The sequence below is a fragment of the Bison bison genome, unplaced genomic scaffold (assembly GCF_000754665.1).
Source record: "Bison bison bison isolate TAMUID 2011002044 unplaced genomic scaffold, Bison_UMD1.0 scf7180017864388, whole genome shotgun sequence".
NCBI classification, from domain to species: domain Eukaryota; kingdom Metazoa; phylum Chordata; class Mammalia; order Artiodactyla; family Bovidae; genus Bison; species Bison bison.
This window is the reverse complement of record NW_011494960.1, coordinates 6,512,475-6,537,111: the sequence shown is the minus strand read 5'-3', so window position 1 is coordinate 6,537,111 and position 24,637 is coordinate 6,512,475. Positions and strand designations below refer to the sequence as shown.

Here is a 24,637-nt window from a genome sequence, read left to right as displayed (position 1 = left end):
TGGCACATTCACAGTAAATTTAAAAATTGCAATTTTTAAATTCCTTTTAAAAATCTGTGAAACAAATATTTCCAAGTATTTTGTTCATAGTTTAATATTGAGAAGTATTGACAAAGTACATTTCACATTGAAAAAATTATATTACTATATTATACTATACTATATTTCTATGCTATATGATACTATTTAATACTATATTTTTTAATGAGCAAGTCTACATTGCAGAGACCATTTGCTCTGTGAATACATTACTTTGTCTTTAAGCTTGAGCAGAGCTTTCTTCACGTCCTTGTTCCTCAGGGTGTAGACCACAGGGTTCAGAAGGGGCGTCATCACAGTGTAGAAAACAGCCACAATCCTGTCCACAACCTCCTTGGAGCCTGGTCTCAGGTAAATGAAAACAAGGGGAACATAGAAACAAAGGACCACAACGCAGTGGGAGGCACAGGTCTGAAAGGCTCTCCATCTCCCCTCTGAGGTGCGGATCTTCAGGATGGAATGGACGATGGATACGTAGGACAGCACTATCAGGAGAAAGCAGCCTGAGGCCACCACCCCAATGTTGACAAAGATCACCGTCTCCACGGTGGATGTGTCTGCACAGGCCAGTTTGAGGACAGATGGTGCATCACAGATGTAATGCTGGATCTGGTTGGGTCCACAGAAGGGTAAACGGAATGTCGGTGTGGTCTGGGCAGCAGAATGCACAGAGCCACTGAGCCACGTGGTTGTGGCCAGGATGGCACAAGTCCTCCCACTCATCATGCTGGCGTACCTGAGTGGGTAACTGATGGCCAGGAAGCGGTCATAGGACATGACGGTGTAGAGGAAGCACTCGGTGCTGCCCAGGAAGTCAAAGGAGTAAAACTGGGCCACACAGCTATGAAAAGAGATAGGACTGCCTTCTGGGGACACCAGGGTCATCAGCATTTTGGGCACAGTGACCGTGGAGTACCACATGTCAATGAAGGACAGGTTGGTTAGGAAGTAGTACATGGGGGTGTGCAAGTGGGGATTCACTATAATCACCAGCAGGATGAGGAAGTTCCCCACCACGGTGAGGACATAGATCACCAGGAAGATTCCAAAGAGGAATGTGTCCAGCTCTGGTGCATGGGGAAGGCCCGTGAGGACGAACGTTGTCACTAGGCTCATGTTCGTCATTTCTCCAGGCTTTTGATTTATCTCTCTCTCTCTCTCTATGGGAATATCAAGAGCACCCAGCATTTAGTCGAGAATTGACAACTCATTCTTTATATGAAATCTGCATCATACATCATACATAATTCTAGAGTTATATTCCACTTTGCTTATCATAAGTCTCCTTTGTAAAAGGAGAGAGAACATTTTCATCTTCTATCTCACTCTCAATGACATAGAGTCATACACAGATACATGCAAAAAAATTGGTAGAAATTCATTGTAAATTTCTCTTGGTGTATCATAAATATCACTAACGTAGCACCATAAAACAATGCAAGTTTTCTATTTGGTATTCTCCATAGGTCATGTCAGCTTGGTCCTCTGCTCCAGGCTTCACAATGTTGAAACCAAAGTTTCAGTTTGTTCTCTAATCTCACCTCTAATCTCACAGCTCAGGATCACCTGTCTCAGTGAAGATGTCAGTACAAAATAAGATAATAAATGCAAGGTATTTAGTAAAGTGCCTATGTTAGTAGGTACTCAATAAATGATAGCATACTATATGAAGCTGCTGCCTTATTTTTTTAATGTATAGATATAGATATATGGAGAGAGAGACAGACAGAGAGGTGAGTAGAGAGGAAAAGTAAATTCTCATTGTGCTATAGCGACTTCTCAATTTCACAGCTACAACTTTGAGGAAGATTTCACCACTGTTATTGGTACTCATGTCTCACTAACACCACTATCTGCTTTTATAGGAAATAGTCTCAGAGCAGGTTAAGAGTCTAAACTGCATATAGAATCCCTGCTGCTGCTGCTGCTGCTGCTAAGTTGCATCAGTCGTGTCCGACTCTGTGCGACCCCATAGACAGCAGCCCAACAGGCGCCACTGTCCCTGGGATTCTCCAGGCAAGAACACTGGAGTGGGTTGCCATTTCCTTCTCCAATGCATGCAAGTGAAAAGTGAAAGTGAAATCATTCAGTCGTGTCCGACTCTTAGCCACTCCATGGACTGCAGCCTACCAGGCTCCTCCATCCATGGGATTCTCCAGGCAAGAGTACTGGAGTGGGGTGCCATTGCCGTCTCCCTACCGCCTCCCATATGATCTAGGAAACAGCAACCCTCATAACACTGCTGGCCACATGCTTGTCTTATTTTAAATAGTCTTTCATGAGGCTCTAAGAACATAAACTTCACACGTTCTCCCAACTGCAATCCACTGAGTAGGGACTGGCTTCTAGCATATTGACACATATTGCTATCTTAAATATATAAGTATTTTATAGTATTGGCTTTGTTAGAGATGATATTCCTGCCCCCCACCTTCTACTCCTCATATTCATAAATCCAGGTGATGCCCTCATAAGGGAAGACAATTCCATCAAGTATCAGATTCTTACATAAAACCTACTACTTGTGACAAGAAATACAGAACCATTGTAAGAGAAAAGGACCTATGTTAGCATAACATCAAGAAACATTGGAATTGTGTACTATGGAAAGTAAGGCAGAAATGATGGTTTTAGTTTAATCCAAAATATTGTCAAGGTCAAGACTGATAGTATATTTCAAGTGAAGACTCATCAACATGAGAGAAATGAGGTTCTCTGCTCTTAGCAAAACCCATACACAACAGATCCTATCTCCACACAATGTGCCTTAAGCTACATTAAAGCTGTATTTCAAATGAAAGAGTAAATAACAGAGACACTTACCCTAACAACCTATGTGGATATCAAAATTCAAAACACAGAACAAATGTATCTCGAAAATTTCTACAGCACCAATGGGGTCCCATCATAAGGAAAAATCACGTTTAGATTAAAGTATGAAAATTTTCATCAGGTGAATTGCAAGGTAGCCTGAGACCTAAGGCAGAAGTATCAATGAAAGTTATCAGTGTTTGACTTGTCTTTTATGCCATAGCAACTTAGTAACTAATCATAGGTCCTTATTACTAACTGTATATACAGATATGCATATGTTGTGTGTATATATATATGTGTGTGTATATGTGTGAAATTTGTATATATACATACATACAAACAGAGAGAAAGAATAAATTAGAAACAGAGACAGAGTAAAAGACAGGCAGACAGGACTTGATAGCCACATTGAGAAGGAAATCTAACAATATCTTATCTCTGAATGGAAGCTTAAGAAGGAAAGCAAGTGGAAATGAGAGAAAGCTACGTTTGTAAGAACTCACCTGCACTATGTGATTCATTACAATATAAAACTCATTTGTGTTTACCCTCAAGCCTGCCAAAATATTTAACTTTCTACATGCTACATCAAGGTACTTGTTTGCAAGTTAATACTCAAGGAGCTGGCATACCTGTGATTGCCTGTGGAGAAAGAACGGTTCATTTCTGTTATAGGACCCAACTAGTTGAAGGGCAAAGAATGGAAACTAACATAGCTAGACAGGCAGGAGCTTAATTTGATTTACTTTCACAAGGAATTGGATTACCCTTGGGTTTCCTGAATGATCAGAAAAACAACAAAAAGAATCTAATTAAAAGTTTTTAAAAATCATACGTGTATCTCCTTGTATGTCTGTTATTTGAACACTCCTGAGAAGAGTTCATGTCTTTCTGGAGCTAGCAGTTTTACCCAAGGGGAAAGAAGGACTGTTACCCTATTCCCTCATCAATGATGCAGATAAACTCACAATGGTTTATTTTCAACTTAAAATTGCCCAGAACCGACAATTATCATCTCTTATTTCTGTGCTCCATCTCATATCTCACTCTTTCTTTCAGCATATTTTAAGGTGATTTAAATTTAGTTGTCTAAATTCCCAAACTGTTTTACAGCTGTTTTTAGATATCTGTGGTAGTCATTACTTCATTTGTTTAGGTAAAGACATTTTAAAGAAAATAAGCAAACAAGCCAACCATGAAAAATAATGCTCTGAACTAAATTGATAGCATTTTAAAATACAAATTTTGCATCTCATTCTCTTTGATCATATGTTATAAAGTTAAAGAGCTTCATAATCATACTATATTATAGAAAACAAAACAATTGGGAACTTAAACCAATTTTCTAAATACCACTTCAATTAATGAGATAATTACTGCTATAATTCTTAATTATTATAAAATAATGGCATCTTTATACCATATCTAAAATAAAACTAATCCCAGATGAAATAAAGATTTAAATAAAGGGGGAAAACTCAAAAGCACTAAGATAATACATAAATAAAACTTGAGAATCTAGAGGAAACCTTCATAGTGACTTTTTAAAAATATTTTAATGTACTTATTTATTTATTTTTGGCTATGCTAAATCACATGTGGGATCTTAGTTCCCCAACCAGGGTTCAAACTCTGGTCCCCTGCAATGCAAGTCCAAGGTCTTAACCCACTCAACCCCCAGGGAAGTCCGCATGGTGAGTTTTGATATCTGGTATTGTGAATCTATTAATTTTAACTTCTCTGGATTATCTTGGCCATTTTGGAATCTCTCTCCACTTGAATATACACTATAGGGTCCACATGTCTATAGAATAAAGTGCTGAGATTTATTTAGTGCAGTTATATTTAGAACCGCATTGAATCTATTAACAATTTATTTAGTGCAGTTATATTTAGAACTGCATTGAATCTATTAACAATTTGAGAAGAATGTGTGTGCTCAGTGGCTCAACTGTGCCCAACTCTTTGCATGGACTGTAGCCCATCAGGCTCCTCTGTCCATTGGATTTTCCAGGCAAGAATACTGGAGTGGGTTGCCATTTCCTCCTCCATGAGATCTTCCCCACCCAGGGATCAAACCCCAGGGATGGAGACATCTCTGGTGTCTCCTGCATTGGCAGGCAGATTCTTTAACACTGAGCCATATGGGGAGCCCTTGAGGAGAAACAATTTTTAAAATCTTGTCTTTCAAGCTGTGAAAGTAAAAGTATTAGTCACTCAGTCGTGTCCAACTCTTTGTGACATGATGGACCCTCCAGGCTCCTCTATCCATAGGATTCTCCAGGCAAGAATACTGGAGTGGGTTGCCATTCCTATCTCTGGGGGATCATTCTGACCCAGGGATCAAACCTGGGTCTCCTGCATTGCAGGTAGATTCTTTACCGTCTGAGCCACCAGCGAACACCAAGCCCTGAGCAATTTATAATCCATCATTTCTTCAGCAACTTTTATATATCTCTCAAAAATGTTTTGCAGTTTCTATTATTGTGGTCTTACACATCTTTGCTTACTTTTAGATCCAGATCAAGTTTTCTCAACCTCAGCACTATGGACATTGTGAGCAAGACATGGCTTATGGGGAGCTATCTGGTGCATTCGGAGATATTTAACAGCATTCATGACCACCAGACACAGACACAAGTACCAGAGACAATCAACAATTTCTACAGACATTTTCAAATCACAGTTGAGAGCTACTGATTTAAATATTTAATAAAGTTTGCTTTTTTAATTAAATTATTTTAATTGTAGGCTAATTACAATATTGTAGTGGTTTTTGCCATACATTGGCATGAATCAGCCAAGGGTATACATGTGTCCCCCGCATCCTAAACCCCCCCACCTCCCTCCCCATTCCATCCTTCTTGGTCATCCCAGTGCACCTGCTTTGAGTGCCTTGTTTCATGCATCAAACTTGGACTGATCATCTACTTCACATATTGTAATATACACATTTCAATATTTTGAACCTAATCATACATAAACAAATGGACACAAATCAAAAGTGCATAAGCTGTTTATACATGAAGCTGCAGAGCATAGATTCTCTTTGATATATTAATATATGTTGTGTGAATACACTACATTTTAATTCAACCGTAGAAAGGCATTTGAATAGTTTCCAATTTTGCTTATTTAAAACAGTGCTAAACTATTAGAATATACGTTCTGTGTGTATGTATATATGAAATTTTCTTTGGCAAAACTATATATAATGTATCGTGGTGGTAGTATAGTCACTAAGTCATGTCGGACTCTCACAATCCCATGGGCTGTAGTTCACCAGGTTCCTCTGTCCATGGGATTTCCCAGGTAAAAACACTGGAGTGGATTGCCATTGCCTTCTCCAGGGATCTTCCTATCCCAGGGAAGATCTCCTGCTTGGTAGGTGGTTTCCTGCATTGCAGGCAGATTCTTTACTGCTGATCCACCAGAGAAGCCCCCATGGTGTATTACATATAATATTATATATTATATGTTATATACTGTAGGTTATATATAATATCTCTTCCTTTCAGATACACATTTGGAAATGTATAAACATATACACATATTTCTTTTTTTATTTAAATTTATTTATTTTAATTGGAGGCTAAAATATACATGTATTTCTATCAGATATATACCTAGGAGTGGAATGCTGAGTCACAGGGAATTTTTATCATCATTTTAGTAGATTCTGCCACAGAGTTTTGCCAGTTTATCCTCCCAGTGTCAGTGCATGGAATTTCCAGTTGTTTCACATATGACCATCATTTGACGTCATCAGTCTTTTTCACTTTGGCCCTGTTAATGATTGTGAAGTGATATTTTATTGTGGTATAATTTTTCTCTTTCTGATGAAAACTGAAGCTGAATATCTTTTAATTGTTTGACTTTTGGATGATATTGTGAAATTTCATTACTATCTCTCATTCTTAAATTTATTTCTTTTATTACAAAGTCTCATTACGAGAGTGAAAGACAAGCTGCAGGGTAGGAAATAGTATTTGTAATACAGATAATTGACAAAGAACTTAAATTCAAAATAAATTATGCCTGCAAATCAATAAAAATGGAAAGCCACCTCTCAAATTTGAAAACTGAGCAAGGAACATGGATCTGCAATTCACAGTTGATAACCCAAATGGCCTTAAAAATGATTAAATCATTACTAGTTAATGAAGAGACAAATACACTCTACCATATTAAAAATGGATAATTAAAAAGCACCTACTGTATAGCACAGGGAACTCTTCTCAATACTCTGTAATGCCCTATAGCATAGAATCCTCCTAAGAGAGTGTACTTGATCAGGAGTCAGGAAGGACTCCTTCCATCTCTCTGTGTTTTAATTTCATCATCTGTCAATTGAAGCTAATGCTGCCATATCCAGTTATCCTATAGAGGTACTAGGGTTGGAATTTGAATGAACTTTAAAGCCAAAGATGCTATGAATACATGGATGTCACGTACTAATTATTGTAAAAATGCCCTTTGAATTTAACTCAGATTGAAATAGAGGTGGCAAAAGCACACAGAAGAACTAAACAAAAAAGATCTTCATGACCCAGATAACCGCAATGGTGCGACCACTCACCCAGAGACAGACATTCTGGAATGTGAAGTCAAGTGGGCCGTGGGAAACATCACTATGAACAAAGCTAGTGGAGTTGATGGAATTCCAGTTGAGCTATTTATAAATCTTAAAAGATGATGCTGTGAAAGTGATGCACTCAATATGCCAGCAAATTTGGAAAACTCAGCAGTGGCCATAGGACTGCAAAAGGTCAGTTCTCATTCCAATCCCAAAGAAAAGCAATGTCAATGAATGTTCAAACTACCATCCAATTGCACTCATCTCACATGCTAGCAAAGTAATGCTCAAAATTCTCCAAGCCAGGCTTCAACAGTATGTGAACTGTGAATTTCCAGATGCTCAAGCTGGATTTAGAAAAGGCAGAAGAACCAGAGATCAAATTGCCAACATCCGCTGGATCATCAAAAAAGCAAGAGAGTACCAGAAAAAAATCTACTTCTGCTTTATTGACTACACTAAAGCTTTTTACTATGTGGGTCACAACAAACTGTGGAAAATTCTTCAAGAAATGGGAATACCAAACCACCTTACCTATCTCCTGAAAAATCTGTATGCAGGTCAGGAAGCAACAGTTAGAACTGGACATGGAACAACAGACTGGTTCCAAATAGGAAAAGGAGTATGTCAAGGCTGTATATTGTCACCCTGCTTATTTAACTTATATGCAGAGTACATCATGAGAAACGCTGGGCTGGAAGAAGCACAAGCTGGAATCAAGATTGCCAGGAGAAATATCAATAACTTCAGATATGCAGATGACACCATCCTTATGGCAGAAAGTGAAGAGGAACTAAAGAGCCTCTTGATGAAAGTGAAAGAGGAGAGTGAAAAAGTTGGCTTAAAACTCAACATTCAGAAAACTAACATCATGGCATCTGGTCCCATCATTTCATGGCAAACAGATGGGGAAATAATGGAAACAGGGAAAGACTTTATTTTGGGGGGCTCCAAAATCACTGCAGATGGTGACTGCAGCCATGAAATTAAAAGACGCTTGCTCCTTGGAAGAAGAGCTATGACCAACCTAGACAGCATATTAAAAAGCAGAGACATGTTGATATATGGCAAAACCAATACAATATTGTAAAGTTAAAAAATAAAATAGAATTAAAAAATAATAATAAATAAACTTTCAAAAAAAAAAGGCAGAGACATTACTTTTCAACAAAGGTCCATTTAGTCAAAGCTATGGTTTTCCCAGTAGTCATGTATGGATGTGAGAGTTGGACTATAAAGAAAGCTGAGTGTCAAAGAATTGATGCTTTTGAACTGTGGTGTTGGAAAAGACTCTTGAGAGTCCCTTGCACTGCAAGGAGATCCAACCAGTCCATCCTAAGGGAAATCGGTCCTAAATATTCACTGAAAGGACTGATGCTGAAGCTGAAACTCCAATACTTTGGCCACCTGATGCAAAGAACTAGAACAGACCCTGATGCTGGGAAAGATTGAAGGTGGGAGAAGAAGGGGATGAAAAGGGATGAGATGATTGGATGGCATCACTGACTCAATGGACATGAGTTTGAGTAAGCTCCAGGAGCTGGTGATGGACAGGCAAGCCTGGTGTGCTGCAGTCCATGGGGTCACAAAAAGTAGGACATGACTGAGAGACTGAACTGAACTGAACTGAGGACACTACACTACTACAGGCAACACTATTTCAGGCAGCACTGTCTAGATCATCTAGTATGCAAAGAAGAGACTAAGCCAGATGGAATTTGAAAAACTTGGCAGTCCCTTAAAAATCAAACATATTTAGAGCTTGGACAGCCCTTTAGAGAAGTGACCTAGAGCACACCCCCATTTTACCCTTGAAAAAAAGCAACTTCTGTAGAGAACATGGACTTTTCCAAATACAAAAGGACATACTGCTTACTTAGTGGGTAAAAATCCCACATAAGGCTATGTAAATGCATTATATGGAATCCTCTAATTATGATAACAGAGGAATTTGTAGTTCTGAAATAACACTGGGCAATGAATAGATCAATAAATAATTGTTAAATATCTTTTTTAGTATGCTTTATTTACTTTAAATCATTGTTGGTATGCATTTTTTAAATAAGTCATTTTATTATTAATTTCTCCTTCAAGTTTTATTGAGATATGATTGCATATAGGACTGGGTAAGTTTAAAGTGTACAGCACTGGCAGATGGAGTTGGATCCTAAGGTGGCTGACTGGGTTTCTAGGGGGCGGGAACTGTGTAAGCCAGGGGGTTGGCAAGGCTGGGTCCCTTGTATTCTGTTGAACAGAACCAAGTCCTAGGGCAGCTTGGGGGCTCAGAGGGGTCTACTGAGGACTTGCAGGTGGTGGACCTGCATCCCCGTGAAACTGGATGGTTGGCCAGAAGTGGTATCAACTGGCTGATGAGATGGGTCAAGTCCCAGCCACTAATAAAATAGAGGAAGGACTACAAAAGGACACTCGCCAGCATCGGTGTCCTCAGGGTAGAGTGAGCTCCCCCAAATGGCTGCCACCAGCAAGTCCTCGGTAGCTGGGTGAGTCCCACTTGCCTCCCACCTCTCCGGGAGGCTCTCCAAGATCAGCATTTGGACCTGACCCAGGTTCCGTTCAAGTTTTTGCTTCTGCCCTGAGTCTTGGAGCATGTGAGATTTTGTGTGTGCCCTTTAAGAGTGGACTCTCCATTTCCTACATCGCTCTAGCTCTCCGGAAAGCAAGTCCCACTGGCCTTCAAAGCCAGATGTTCTGGCAGCTCATCTTCCTGGTGCCAAGACCCCTGGTCTGCAGAGCTTGATGTGGAGCTTGAAGTTGTAGCTTCTTGGGGAGAACTTCTGCCATTTTGATTATGCTCCTTTTTATGTGTTGCTTATCTGGGGGTATGGGTCTACACCCCTCCTACACATTTCATTATGGTTCCTTTTTTACATCTTTAGTTGTAGAAAATCTCTTCTTCTAGTTGTCAGGTCACTCTGATCAATAATAGCTCTGTAGATAGAGGTAATTTTGGTATGCCAATGGGAGGAGATAAGCTCTGGGTCTTCCTATTCCACCATCTTGGCCACTCACCTTTTTTTACACTTTTTTGGGTTTTTTTTTAATTTTTTATTGGAGTATAGTTGATTTACAATATTGTATTCATTTCAAGTATACAGCAAAGTGAATCAGTTATACATATATCCACATGCTCTTAGGAGGATTCTATGCTACAGGAATACTACAAGCAAGTAAGTAAACTTCCTGAGTAGCCATAGTTCATGTTTCACTGCTAACGAAGACACTGAAGCTTATTTCTGGGCAAGTTAATAGCCTCTGGAGGGTGAAGCAGAAGTGACATCAGCCCCCTTCCTCCACCCCATGGGGACTATAGGAAGGAACAGCCTACTTGCCAGAAAGGGAGACTCCAGAGGAGTCTCCTAGGGAGATTGCTGCCAATGTCTTCAAAAAAGCTATAAAGAAGATGGTGAGCCAAGAAAGGTGCACCAAAAGAGCTCAGTGACAAAGCCAAGAAAGGGCATGTCATAGGAGGGGACCAGGGAACCTGCTGAGCTCAGAAAGGAGCCTCTACAAAGAACAGCAAAGAGCATGAAAAAGCTGCGGCAAGCAATACACAGTATCCTCGGGGCAGAGTCACATCCAGGTAGTGGCCATCAGCAGAGAAGACTCGGAGAGGGAGATGAGGGCTAGTAACAGAACTCACTGGGAGACTTGCGTTTATTAGAAGTATGTTAGAGACTTTGGAAACAGTGCAGACACCTGAGATCTCTTCCCAGCATTAGGCTTTACAAGGGATGGAGGGGCCTCATACTCTGCTCATTGAAGGTCAACTTACCTCTCAGTTTTGGACCCTGGTAAGCTTCAAGATCTATTTCAAGCCTAGTCCAGTTCATACAGAGTACAAATGGCCAGATAAAGCTAGTATATGGGTACTCATGTCCTTTTCCCCAAGACTGCTTGTAGAAACTGCTTCCTTTCCCATTACACGGATGAATATATCATATGCTGATAATATAATGTGGTACTGACTAAAGTGTATACACCACAGGACTGGAGCAGTTTTAGCTATAAATAGGAAAACCATCAATAGGGTATTCTCTCTTTCCAGGGGGAAAACGATGATTATTGTGCAGTGAAAGTGAAAGCCACTCGGTCGTGTCCGACTCTTTGCGACCCTATGAACTCTATAGTCCATGGAATTCTCCAGGCCAGAATACTGGAGTGGGTAACCTTTCCCTTCTCCAGGGGATCTTCCCAACCCAGGGATCAAACCCAGGTCTCCCATATTGCAGGAGGATTCTTTACCAGCTAAGCCATAAGGGAAGCCTAAGCACACACGCATGCGTGTACATTATGGGGAATCTGGGGTTGGGAGGAGGATCTGAGCTATGGTAAGCAACAGCTGGTAGAGATGGTGTGTGTTTGATTCATGCAGAGACTAGTAGGATATTTCACTATTCTTTCATGTGGCATACACTATTGTGCAGAGAGAACAATAAATTATAATAATGAATGAGGAGTGAGATGCCAAGGCAACCGGGAGACAAGAGAAAAATTTATAGTACAAAAGAGATCTAAGGCTAGGAGGAAAATTGATTTTATGTATGTAGGAACAAAACAAAACTTACAGTGTGAACCCTTACTGATATAGAAAAGATAGCTATTTCTTTTTAGGTAAGAATCAGCACAAACGCCTCCTTTCTCTCTCTCTCTCTCTCTCTCTCTGTCCCTCTCTCTCTGTCTCTCTCTCTCTCCCTCCCCTTCTCTCTCTCTCTTACAAATGAGAAGCCAACACTAGGCATATTAAGAAATTTGCTCAAAACAATATAGTAAGTAGTGACAGTCTCAGTATTGGAATTCTTATGATTTGAGGTCCTAGATTATAAGACATAACTGATTGTTATCCTAGATTAAGGGTCTAGATAATAGGGAATCCAGACAAGACAGAGGGGAATCCTTCTATTCAGTAAAACATAAAAATCTTTCTGTGCAAGATATGCTATAAATTTGGGATCAAAAGAAAAATGAGACAAAGTCCCCGTAGGAATTCACAGCCTGATGGGGTAGATCAGGCACACAGAGGGCAAATTGCAACTTGCTTAGTAAACCTATGATAGAAATGTGAATGAAGTACTGTGGTGGCTACAAAGAATGAAAGGCCTTTTGGGGAAAAAGGAGGCAAGTCTTTACTTAGTACATCACACATGAATGAGATCTTGAAAGATTAGCAGAAATTTTTCAAGCATCAGTGGAACAGGGCCAGTACATATTAAAGGGACTAATGTATAGGGAAAGCGGGGGCGGGGGGTGTGTGGAATGTTTGACTACAGCACAGATTTGTGGGATAGAGCACAAAGAGAGGAGGCTAAGGAAGTATGTGGATATCAGGTTACGAGTGTCTCTGTTCCCATAGGGCATGCCAGTGTGTTTGAATTTTCGCCTGAGCACCATGATGCCAGTAAAGGTTGGTAATCAAGGAAATGCCCAGGAAACCTCTAAGAATTTCCTCTGAAGTTGCTTCAAAATAGATTCTGTAGCTACATGTGGAGAGATTATTTAGTTTCTATGTGGTTTGAAAGAAAGTGAAAGTCATTTAGTCGTGTTCTACTCTTTGCGACCCCATGGGCTGTAGACTACCAGGCTCCTCTGTCCATGGAACTCTCCAGGCAAGAATACTGGAGTGGGTTGCCATTTCCTTCCTTCCCCAGAGGATCTTCCCAACCCAGGGATCAAACCCGGGTCTCCTGAATTGTGGGCAGATTCTTTGCTGTCTGAGTCTATGTGGTTTAGACTCTTACTTAAGGTACACACCTGTCTTGGTTTGCCCTGGACTCTCTTAGGTTTAACAAGGAAAATCTCATGATCCAAGAAATTGCTCAGTCCCCAAAACACCTGTCTTCACTGATGAGTCGTCTCTGTGGCACTGATGAAGACTGAAAGGAATAAAGGTTATGGATACACAGTGATTCATGGTGTAGAAGAAGATGAAGAGGTCAGCCACAGCTGCCATCTTGGTCCTTTTGCCTGCTAGCTGTCCAGCTGGAAGCCAAATTTCATTCCACACTTTTCAAAGCCTTCTGAGTGATTCTGGGTGACCCCTGAATTCTCAAAAAGGTAACACACTATTTTGGATACTTGCTTCCAGTTGGTAAAAAGACTATTAGAGCTAACATCAGTGGGGAAAAGGGACACTTAAGAAGGATATACCTCCCATAACCCCTCGGTGTCTGAAAGAGCTCTAGCACCCTCTTAGCCACCTTCCTGATTTCTTCCTTTCACTGTGGTTGATGCCTGTCACCAGTAGTCCTGGGAGAAAAGCCTCTTTGTGATGATGCTGCAAATTCTGAGAACTCAAATCTACTATGTGACAACTCACTGGAAGTTACAGGTTCACTTCAGACCTGAGGCACAGATACAATGCCTGAATTTTTCTAATACAGAACCCTGACACATAATAGCTAAAGTCATTGAGGGTTAGTGTGAATTATGTAAATTTATTTAATCCTTACAAACGCCCCATAAAGTAGACACTACAGTTGTTCCCATTTCTAGAAATAGGCAAAGACAGGTGAAATGGCTTTTCCAAGATTGTTGTTCAGTCGTTCAGTCATGTCTGACTCTGTGTGACCCCATGCACTGTAGCTCACCAGGTTCCTCTGTCCATAGGATTTCCAAGATTTCCAATGAGTCAAAGTGGAAGAGCTAGGATGTTTAAACAACGTCTGACTTCAGCATCCATGGTCTTAAGATACAGTATATTACTGAATGGGCATATGAACAGACAGATGCATGCTGGATGGGTGGATGGATAGATGGATGGAAAGATGGATGGCACGCAGGCAGAAGCAGAGAGAATAGATTACAACAGGTATCTTGTTGTAATTTTGGATTTTGTGTTGCTTCACTAACCTGAATGATTTTAAAGGGCTTGTGTATGTTTGAAATAGAATTTATAAAAATAGATATTCCTCCCATAATTTCAAAGATTCTGAATATTTTATGTTTGATGTATAAACCAGAGAGTGCATTTTTAAAAATACACACATTTTTTATTTGGCAAACTTACATTAAGAAATATAATTCCAACTCTCAGTAAATAAATAAGCTGTAACCTAACTCTCTAGTATGCAGATCAGAGATCAAACTGAAGGAAAACAATAGAACAGTCATTTCTTCTTAGGCTGGTTTAGGCATTATATAATTGTTCTTCTTTCTGACATGACTATCTCTGTGTATGGTCTTTCCTTCACTCTCCGGAACTATATACACATAATCTGTTACACGGGTTTTAACCCTGGAGAGAAAAGCTGCTCTTTTCTGCTTGAATCTGCTCTGAGATTCAAGCAGAATCTCAGAATCAGGGGTTGAAGAGAAAGAACGATTATGAACAAGAGCTAGAGAAGACCTCTCTTTTGAAGATCCTTTTCAGTCCATATTTGGCAGTGACATAGAATATATATCCCGTGCCTACAGAATTTACAGCATCGCTTTTTCCCTTCTGCTGCTTCTTTTGGCAGATGTGAACAGCAAGAAGATGCAACGTGGAAATCACACTTCCGTGTCTCACTTCATCTTAGTGGGGCTGCACCACCCACCACAGCTGGGGACACTGCTCTTCCTAACCTTCCTTGTCATCTACACCCTCACCGTCTCTGGGAATGGGCTTATCATCCTCACGGTCTTGGTGGACACCCAGCTCCACCACCCCATGTACTGGTTCCTATGTCACCTCTCCCTCTTGGACATGACCATTTCCTCTGCCATTGTCCCCAAGATGTTAGCTGGCTTTCTCTTGGACAGTAGGATTATCTCCTTTGGAGGCTGTGTCATCCAGCTTTTTTCATTCCATTTCCTGGGCTGCACTGAATGCTTCCTGTACACACTCATGGCTTATGATCGCTTCCTAGCCATTTGTAAGCCTTTACATTATGCCACCATCATGACCCGCAGTGTCTGTAACTATCTAGCCATTGGCACCTGGCTGGGAGGCACCCTCCACTCACTTTTCCAAACAAGCTTCATATTCCGGCTGCCTTTCTGTGGTCCAAACCAGGTAGACTACTTCTTCTGTGACATTCCTGCCATGCTGCGTCTAGCCTGTGCTGACACCACCATCAACGAGCTGATCACCCTTGTGGACATTGGATTCCTGGCCCTCACCTGTTTTGTGCTTATCCTCACTTCCTATGGCTACATAGTGGCTGCTATCCTGCGAATCCGGTCCGCCGACGGGCGCCACAACGCCTTCGCCACCTGTGCCGCCCACCTCACAGTCGTCATTGTCTACTATGTGCCCTGCACCTTCATTTACCTGCGCCCTGGCTCTCAGGAACCCCTGGATGGAGTGGTAGCTGTCTTCTACACAGCCATCACTCCCTTGCTTAATCCTATCATCTACACACTCCGCAACAAAGAAATGAAGGCAGCCTTACGGAGGCTGGGAGGTCGCAAGGTCGTGAAGCCTCACTGACTCCATGCATCACAGACATACGGGAAATGCTAAAATTTAGGGTATCAGATGAGACACCAGATAATTGGGGAGCTTTAAGATAGAAAGAGAATGAAGAATTCATACAAAGAGTTGATGACTTCTAGATATGGAGTGGGAACCTTGGAAAGTTCTACATTGTAACCTATTTTTGAACATGATTTTTCATGTTTCCTCCTTGAATAACAATGGAAATCAATTAAAACACTCAATAAGGATGATAACAGGCAGAAAACAATCTAAGATAAGTAAACTGTCCACATAAAAACTCTCACTGTGGCATCCATCTACATGTGTGTTACTGCTTCTAATCCCTGAGTTGATACCCACATAGCTTTTTACAGGTTACAAGTAACCTGCATGCAAACCATATAATTTGACCTTGACAACAATTATATGAGGTAAGCCTTATTATTCCCATGTAACTGTGGGAAAACTGAAGTTCAAGGAAGTAAGTGGCTTTCCCATATTCACTCTCTGCCTTTTACTTTGATAAACAATGGTCTGTGAACTCTAACTTGAGAGGGCACTTCCACTGCAAAGTAAGGGAGCCATGAAATGTGCACTGCATCACGACCTGAGCTTGCACAGAATTCTACTTTGGTAAAATTGACATGGGTATACCAAGAATAAATTTCCTTATGACTAGATCTCCCTGTTGACTTCTTGGATATTAATTAAACAGACCATATGAGATGGTAGAAGAATGCATGCTACCATATCCTGGCATTTTCCACAACAATTGAGTATGAGTGAGGAGACACAAATGGGATGGCGCATATACGTATTTGCAAGGAGATGAGGTCTGCTCTATTAGTCCTTTTTTGTGATAATGTTGCCAGGGTCCAAGGAGGGCCCCTCAATCCCAGAGTGCTCAAGATGTTTTGTTTTGATGTTTGAATTTTTGCTTTTGAATATACATGAGTAAGTATAGCCCATGAAATATGATGATATTCTATTCCAAAATCAACTCTACTTGTTAAATAGCTGGCAAAAGGAAGGAGAACTGATTTATGTGTACCAGATATTTTCTGAGCCTAGATGTGTGTGTTCAGTGATTTTTCTTGCTGTCTGCTCTAACAGCAGAGATGTAAGTTTGAATATCAAAATATGCATGAATAGGTAATTCCATTCAAATCAAGAAAAACATATTCAGTGTAACTCCAAAATTATAACATTGTTGTCTATTCTAAATGCATCTATGATCTTACAAGAAGAAAATACATTTATACATGAGCATGTAGATAAACTATCAATATATGACTAGAAAGGGCTTCCCAGGTGACACCAATGGTAAAGACTATGCCTGCCAATGCAGTAGATGCAAGAGGCACGGGTTCAATCCCTGGATCTGGAAGATCCCTGGAAAAGGAAATGGCAACCCACTCCAGTATTTTTGCCTGAGAAATCCCATGGACAAAGGAGACTGGCGGACTACAGTCCATGGGGTTAGAGCAGGACACGACAGAGCACTCATGCCATTCCATGACTAGAAACTGAAATTTAAAATGAGTTTATAATTCAGCATACAATAAGTACTGCAGTAGTTCAGGAAAAGGAGTTAGAGAAAGATAATTGGATCTGGAATTTATAAAGCTGGCGCCCTGGAAAGTATAGGATGATCCACAGTTTGTAGGTCTTGTAAAATCTACTCAGAAAAAAAAAAAAAAAGAGTAAATAGATAGAATTTTTCATGTGATAGGAACAATATAAACCCTAAAGATAATCCTAAGAGAAACCCTTGCTGCTGCTGCTGCTGCTGCTGCTGCTGCTGCTGCTGCTGCTAAGTCGCTTCAGTCGTGTCCGACTCTGTGCGACCCCATAGACGGTAGCCCACCAGACTCCCCCGTCTCTGGGATTCTCCAGGCAAGAACACTGGAGTGGGTTGCCATTTCCTTCTCCAATGCATGAAAGTGAAAGCAAAAGTGAAGTCATTCAGTCGTGTCCGACTCTTAGCGACCCCATGGACTTCAGCCCACCATGCTCCTCCCCCCTTATGACTTTCCAGGCATAGTACTGGAGTGGGGTGCCATTGCCTTCTCCAGAGAAACCCCTAGAGACGTTTAATTAGCTATCTTGGGTGGAGTTGCCCTGGGGATGGGAAAAAGCAGTTAGTTACAAATTCTGTTTGACAAACATAAAACACCTCAGTGCTACAGGCACCTCAGCATCCCACCGCACAAACAGCAGCAGAACTCAGTTAATAAGCCTCCTGGGTCAGAACAGAGACCTGAAAGTTGGATTAAAGTAAACGTGGCATCTCTTTTCTCATCAAGACCAATGACACATCATGCAAAAATGAAGGGTTACATAAAAAATTTAATTTCTTGTTTAACTGGTAATCGAGAAACATAAAATATATCTCATCACTTTAAATTAAGAAACCTACCTCATAAAAACAGCAAGCAACAAATTTTACTTTATCCTGTGTGTGTGTGTGTGTGTGTGTGTGTGTGTGTGTGTATTTTGCGACCCTGTGGACTGTAGCCCACCAGGCTCCTCTATGCATTGGATTCTCCAGACAAGAATACTGGAGTGGGTTGCCATCACCTCCTCCAGAGGATCTTTCCAAACCAGGGACTTTATCCTCTATTCACAGTTAAACAACTTCAGAGCCAATAAGTGAACTTAAGTCTGAGTCCAAAACTTGAAAGCCTCCTTTAGAAAGAACTATGTAGGTTAGTATATACTTTTTATGCAACTTCAACTCTTAAGAGGAAATTTCGTTTTCAAGTTCATTTTGAGGTTCTCTAGCCTTAAAAGTGAGAAAAAAAATAAAGCAGAAGAGAAAAAGTGGTTAATCTGAATGTTCAACCAGTGTTGAAAACAGTAATTAAGAACAAGGTCCTGTTTCAGTTCAGCTCAGCTCGGTGACTCAGTCGTGTCTGACTCTTTGTGACCCCATGAATCGCAGCATGCCAGGCCTCCCTGTCCATCACCAACTCCCGGAGTTCACTCAGACTCACGTCCATCGAATCGGTGATGCCATCCAGCCATCTCATCTTCTGTCATCCCCTTCTCCTCCTGCCCTCAATCCCTCCCAGCATCAGGGTCTTTTCCAATGAGTCAACTCTTCGTATGAGGTGGCCAAAGTATTTGAATAAAGTATGCTTAATATTACTTTGGGGAAGTCACTTTTTTTTTTTACCAAGTTGGTGTTTAAAAATGGATGAAAATACATTTGACTTTTTTTTTAAGGCCTTTTATTTTTTATTTATTTTTTTTAACTTTACAATATTGTATTGGTTTTGCCATATATCAACATGAATCCGCCACAAGTATACACGAGTTCCCCATCCTGAACCCTCCTCCCTCCTCCTTCCCCATACCATCCCTCTGACTTTTTTTTTTTAATTTTAAAAAATGTGACCAGAGTCTAGTTTCAGAACTTTGTATGGGCTATGGTAGGAGTGCGCCCTCTAGTGACGTCAGCCATGACTTGCAAGTGAATAAGCACCTAAGTCTTACATCTTACTTGAGGAATTTCCAATTTTTCTCTAAAAGTGAGAAAACAATTGACCTATCTGATTTTAACCTTAAAAAAAAAAAAAACCTGCCCTTCAAACGCTTATACCACCAAGTTCAGTTTATCTTTTTAAAATTAATTTATTTTAATTAGAGGGTAATTACTTTATAGTATTGTGGTGGTTTTTGCCATACATTGACATGAATCAGCCATGGGTGTACATGTGTCCCACCATTCTGAACTCCCCTCCCACCTCCCTCCCCATCCCATCCCTCTGGGTCATCCCAGAGCACCAGCTTTGGGTGCTCTACTTCATGCATCAAATTTGCATTGGTCATCTATTTTAACATGGTAATATACTATTGGTAATGCTATTCTCTCATATCACCCCACCACTTTTAAAGAAGTTTTATTTACAGGAATTGGTGCAGTATTACTATTACTATAATTGTCAGTTAGCTCAAGTTAGTGGACAGCATTGTTTCGGTCTTCTATATTCTCCTGATTTATTTTTACATTTTTGATTAATAACTGACAAGGAAGTGTTAAATTTTTCAAATATAATTGTGGCCTAATGAAAATGGGATTTATGCTTTTGACTGAAAAAAATCTTTACTTCACCTTCTTTATTTAAGATATTGTAGCTGAATACGGAATTCTAGGTTGATAGTAGGTTTTTTTCTTTTTTTTTTTTTTTTTTTTTTTTTTTTAGGTTTTTTTTCTTTCATTGCTTTAGAGATGCTCCCTCTTCTGGCTGGCTTGACAGGTTTCTAAGGTTTCATGTCATTCCTATCTTTGTTCCTTCAGCATAATGAGTCTTCTTTGTCTCTGTCTTCCTTTTGGATTTTCTCTTTTTCAGTAAATTCAGTAGTTTGTGTGGGGAGTGTGCCTTCGTGCTGCTTTATTTATGCTTATGTTACTTGTTGCTCATTGTGTTTCTCTTATCTGTGGGTCTATTGTTTTCATAAAATTTGGAAAATTTCAGGTATTATTTATTTTATTTTACTTCTACTTAACCTCTCTCCTCTTCTTCGACTCCAATTACATACAAATTAGATTGCTTGATACTATCCTACAGTTGACTGAGGCCCTGTTCTAACATTTAAAATTCACGAATTTTTCTCTTCTACAATATCTAAGCTACTGTTCATCTTACTCTGTGTCTTTTTACTTCAGTTGTTATACATTTCACCTCTCAGATTTTCATTTGGTTCTTTTTACGACTAGGTATGCAACAGCTTTTATTCTTGATCTCATAAGCCCTCATACTAAGGCACTAACCTTTGAGGATTTTAACCCATACTCTATGTATTATGGGTTTCTGAATTACAGAAACTGTCTCCAGGCATTAAGTTCAGGCACTCTCAGGACTTACTTCATTTGTTTCCCCTATTCCAGGAATCATAGTCCTATACTGCCTTTTGTCCAATGTCTAAAAAGAATTAATGTATAGATTTTTGTCTATTTTTCTAGACTTTTACAGTTGGAAGGCATTTCCTGCAGCAGTTAATTTTGTATTAACAGAGCAGACAGATGGTCTTGATTTTTGAATTGTTGGTTTCATACTCAAAATGGTTGCTGAACTATCTTATTTGCCATAATGAAAGAAAACCTAAGTGTTTTCTTTGATTTTCTTTTTAAATCTCATATCTGGAATAAAAAAGAAAAAATGGCAAGAAATATTTATAAATCTCTTTTTGCTCAGTCTTATTTTATTAAAAGGAACAATAATTATGAAATATGAAGCACAAGGAAAGAACTATCTCACTCAACTTGTGAATATTGGTTCACTCAGATACAGTGCTGTGATACGCAATGATAAATTGAAATTAAGCAAAATATTTTGCTTATCAGATTAAACAAGTCAAAGCAATATTCCATTGAAACTAAACTTAATTACTGCCTGTCCTATAACCTAAATACCATATTTTATTCTTCAGACTTTTCTTTCATTCACCTAAAGTGATAACTATTAGCCAACTGGTTCTATAATGTATAAGACTAAGAACCTGTAATGTATCTTTAGCCCCTAATGATGTAATTCATACAGCCTATAGTAATTTTCCCTTTTTCACAATAAATAATGAATTTGTCATATATTTATTTATTATTGCATTTGCATTATAAACACACAAAAATGTATTTAAACTGACCATTTCCTTTTTATTATTCAATGAATGCATGGAGTATTTATATTTTCTGCAAAAAAACATAGTTCTAATTTTAGAAAGAAGCTTCTTGAAATTTTTCAAAGCAACTGCTGATTTTTAGAATCCAGATACTCTTGTTTGTTCCTAAATTAAAAACAAAGTTTATTTCTTTGGCACAATCTTTTCTCTTTTTCCTATTTGATCATGTTGACAAGGATACTTATAAAATGCTAAGTAGTAAAGGATACGGAGAAGGCAATGGCACCCCACTCCAGTACTCTTGCCTGGAAAATCCCATGGACAGAGGAGCCTGGTAGGCTGCAGTCCATGGGGTCGCTGAGGGTCAGACACAAGTGAGCAACGTCACTTTCACTTTTCACTTTCATGCATTGGAGAAGGAAATGGCAACACACTCCAGTGTTCTTGCCTGGAGAATCCCAGGGACGGCGGAGTCTGGTTGGGCTGCCGTCTCTGGGGTCACACAGAGTCGGACACAACTGAAGCTACTTAGCAGCAGCAGCAGCAGCAGTAAGGGATAAAAGAGATGTTCTTTATTTTACCTGACTTTGAGGGGAATACAAGTAAATTGTCACCATAAATGTGATTGTCCCTAAAATAATTATACCCATTATTTTGTTTTAAATTATTAATATACTATGATATTCTTTTCATAATGACTATTGAGGTTTGTTTCCTAAATTTATTGGGTAATATTTTCTTCTATAAATTTCTTAATGTGGTGAACTACAAAGGATTGTTTCCTGATACTAAAATATCCTTATGCTCTATGCAAATATTACTTTATTTGACATGTATTTGCTTCTATGTGATTATTTGCACTTATATTCATAAATGATATTAGTCTATAAGTTTATTTTGTTTGCTGTTTTTATTTGAAATTGATATCAAGGTTATGTTCATGTTATAAATAGATACATAATTTTTAAACCTAGTCTCTGTTATATTTTATAGAGTCAACTCTAAGATATCCTAAGCAAATCTAAGACACTACCAGATTTCAAATATGAAGATAAAACCATCAAGGACTTCAACCAAATGATTAAGTAATTTAAAAAGCAAAATAATTAACTAAGACATCAGACATTTAAAAAGCAAAATGCACAGCAAAGAATCTATGGCACAACATGTTTTTAAAAACTCAGTAAGAGAAAGTATAAACCAATGATTTCATATGCAGCACAACTGTCCCTTCAAAGATCAAGGCAATGAAAAAACACCATTCAACATATTAAGTACTTAAGGAATTCTGCATTCACCAACCCTTCCTAAGGAATCTACTAATGAAAGAACATCAACCAATCAAAAGATAATTGAGAAAACTTCAGCAAAAATACAGATGGTCAATATTTTAAATTATATAAATGTACACATAAGAATGAAGCAAAGGAGGAATGAAGGTGGAAGACTCAGGCACAAAGGTTATGTATTGTGATAAAGTTGAAATAATACAACTGAAATATGAGAGAAAAATGAAAGGAAAGAGAGAAATTAAAAAGCTTATTGTTGTACAGGCAATAGACGTACTTTAAAAGATACTGAAAATAACTAATAAGCCTGACAATAAAGAATAAAATAATAAAACAGAAAGCTAAACTAGATTTTTAAAATCAGTATAAGAAAGAAAACTGTAGAGAAATGAACTCATAAATGTCAATTCAAAAATCACTAAATAAAATATTTGCAAACAGAATCCAATACCACATAAAAGAAAATAATACACCATAACCAAGTGGGATGTATTGGAAGAGGATGATGTTTTAATGTTAGCTAATCAATTAATATCATACTCCATATTAATAAATGTGGGGGAAAGGTCATATGACTATATTAACAGATATTTAACAAAGTCTTTGACAAAATTCAACACCCATTATGATCAAAATACTCAAGAAAATTGACATGAGAAATACTTAACATGATAATATATAATAATATTTTATATGTATAATAAGAAATTCAGGCAGTTTCTTATTTAATTGGACAACACTAGAGGCATTTCCAACTAAAACAAGATCAAAGTAATGATACACATGCTCTTTTCTCATATTTGATGCTATATTAGAAGTGTTGCGCTTCCCCTAGTGGTTCAGATGGTAAAGAATCTGCCTACAATTAGCTAATACAATTAAGCAAGAGAAATAAATTACAGAATATTAGGGGAATAAGAATGGGTAAAGAATAACTAGAACTATCTCCATATGCAAGATTGAGATTAACATGTACACACTACTATATAGGAAATAAATAATTAATAAGGACCTACTGTATAACACAGAAAACTTTTCTCAATACTCTGTAATGATCTTTATGGGAAAAGACTATTTAAAAGAATGGATATATGTATACGTATAACTAATTCACTTTACTGTACAGTAGAAATTAGCACAACATTTTAAATCAACTGTACTCCAATAAATTTTTAAATATAAATAAAAACTGCATAAACAATAAAAAATAAGTATCTCCATATGCAAATAATAGATAGGACATCTGGAAAATCCCAGAGAATCAATAATAAAACTAACTCAATTTAAAAGACCAGTAATAAAAAGGAATTTAATATGCAAAAATCAAAGTCTTCATAAACACAAGCCATACAAAATTAGGTCCATATCTCTTCCACCACAGAAAAGAATAAACTGCAAACAGATTTGGAATCTAAATGTAAAGTGTGAAAGCTTATAAATAATAGAAGAAAACATGGGTGAATTATTCTTCAACCATGACATAAAGTAATAATTTTGTATTATGACTCAAAATCCAAAAGCAATTAAAGAAAAAAATCTAATATGGAACTGACAAATTTAGGTAATGAGAAGTAGGTTTCTCACTCTTGGAGAAAGAAACAACAAATAAAGAGAGCAAAAGTGGTGTTGGATTGGAATTTGGAAGTATCATTATAAATAAATACCTTTTAAAATTATGATGATAAAATGATACAGAATAAGTATAGATGCATATGTTTGGATAGGTTAGTACTCATACATATATTTTTCTATTTGTTGAGGGTCCCTAGGAGTAAAGACATCTCAGTAGCAAGGAGTGCACTTAGAAATCAGATTTGGTTTCTAAATTTTAATGCAATTCTCCAATAGAAAGACTCTTTAGAGAAGTTGTGGCATCTA

At 38.6% G+C, this 24,637-nt stretch overlaps 2 protein-coding genes across 2 annotated transcripts; one reads left to right on the top strand and one right to left on the bottom strand.

Annotated features, from left to right (window-relative positions):
* Window positions 1-201: 201 nt before the first annotated feature.
* On the bottom strand, window positions 202-1,164 carry LOC105002037 (olfactory receptor 10G9-like). Its single transcript, XM_010858479.1, has one exon. The coding sequence runs from the start codon at window positions 1,162-1,164 to the stop codon at window positions 202-204; it is 963 nt and encodes a 320-aa protein (XP_010856781.1).
* A 13,757-nt stretch (window positions 1,165-14,921) lies between these two features.
* Window positions 14,922-15,857, top strand: LOC105002005 (olfactory receptor 10G6). Its single transcript, XM_010858459.1, has one exon. It carries the CDS (start codon window positions 14,922-14,924, stop codon window positions 15,855-15,857), a length of 936 nt encoding a protein of 311 aa, XP_010856761.1.
* The last annotated feature ends 8,780 nt before the right edge of the window (window positions 15,858-24,637 follow it).

Excerpts from the sequence above, each read along its gene's own strand:
- LOC105002037 (XM_010858479.1), bottom strand. The coding sequence starts at position 1,164 with ATGACGAACATGAGCCTAGTGACAACGTTCGTCCTCACGGGCCTTCCC.
- LOC105002005 (XM_010858459.1), top strand. The coding sequence starts at position 14,922 with ATGCAACGTGGAAATCACACTTCCGTGTCTCACTTCATCTTAGTGGGG.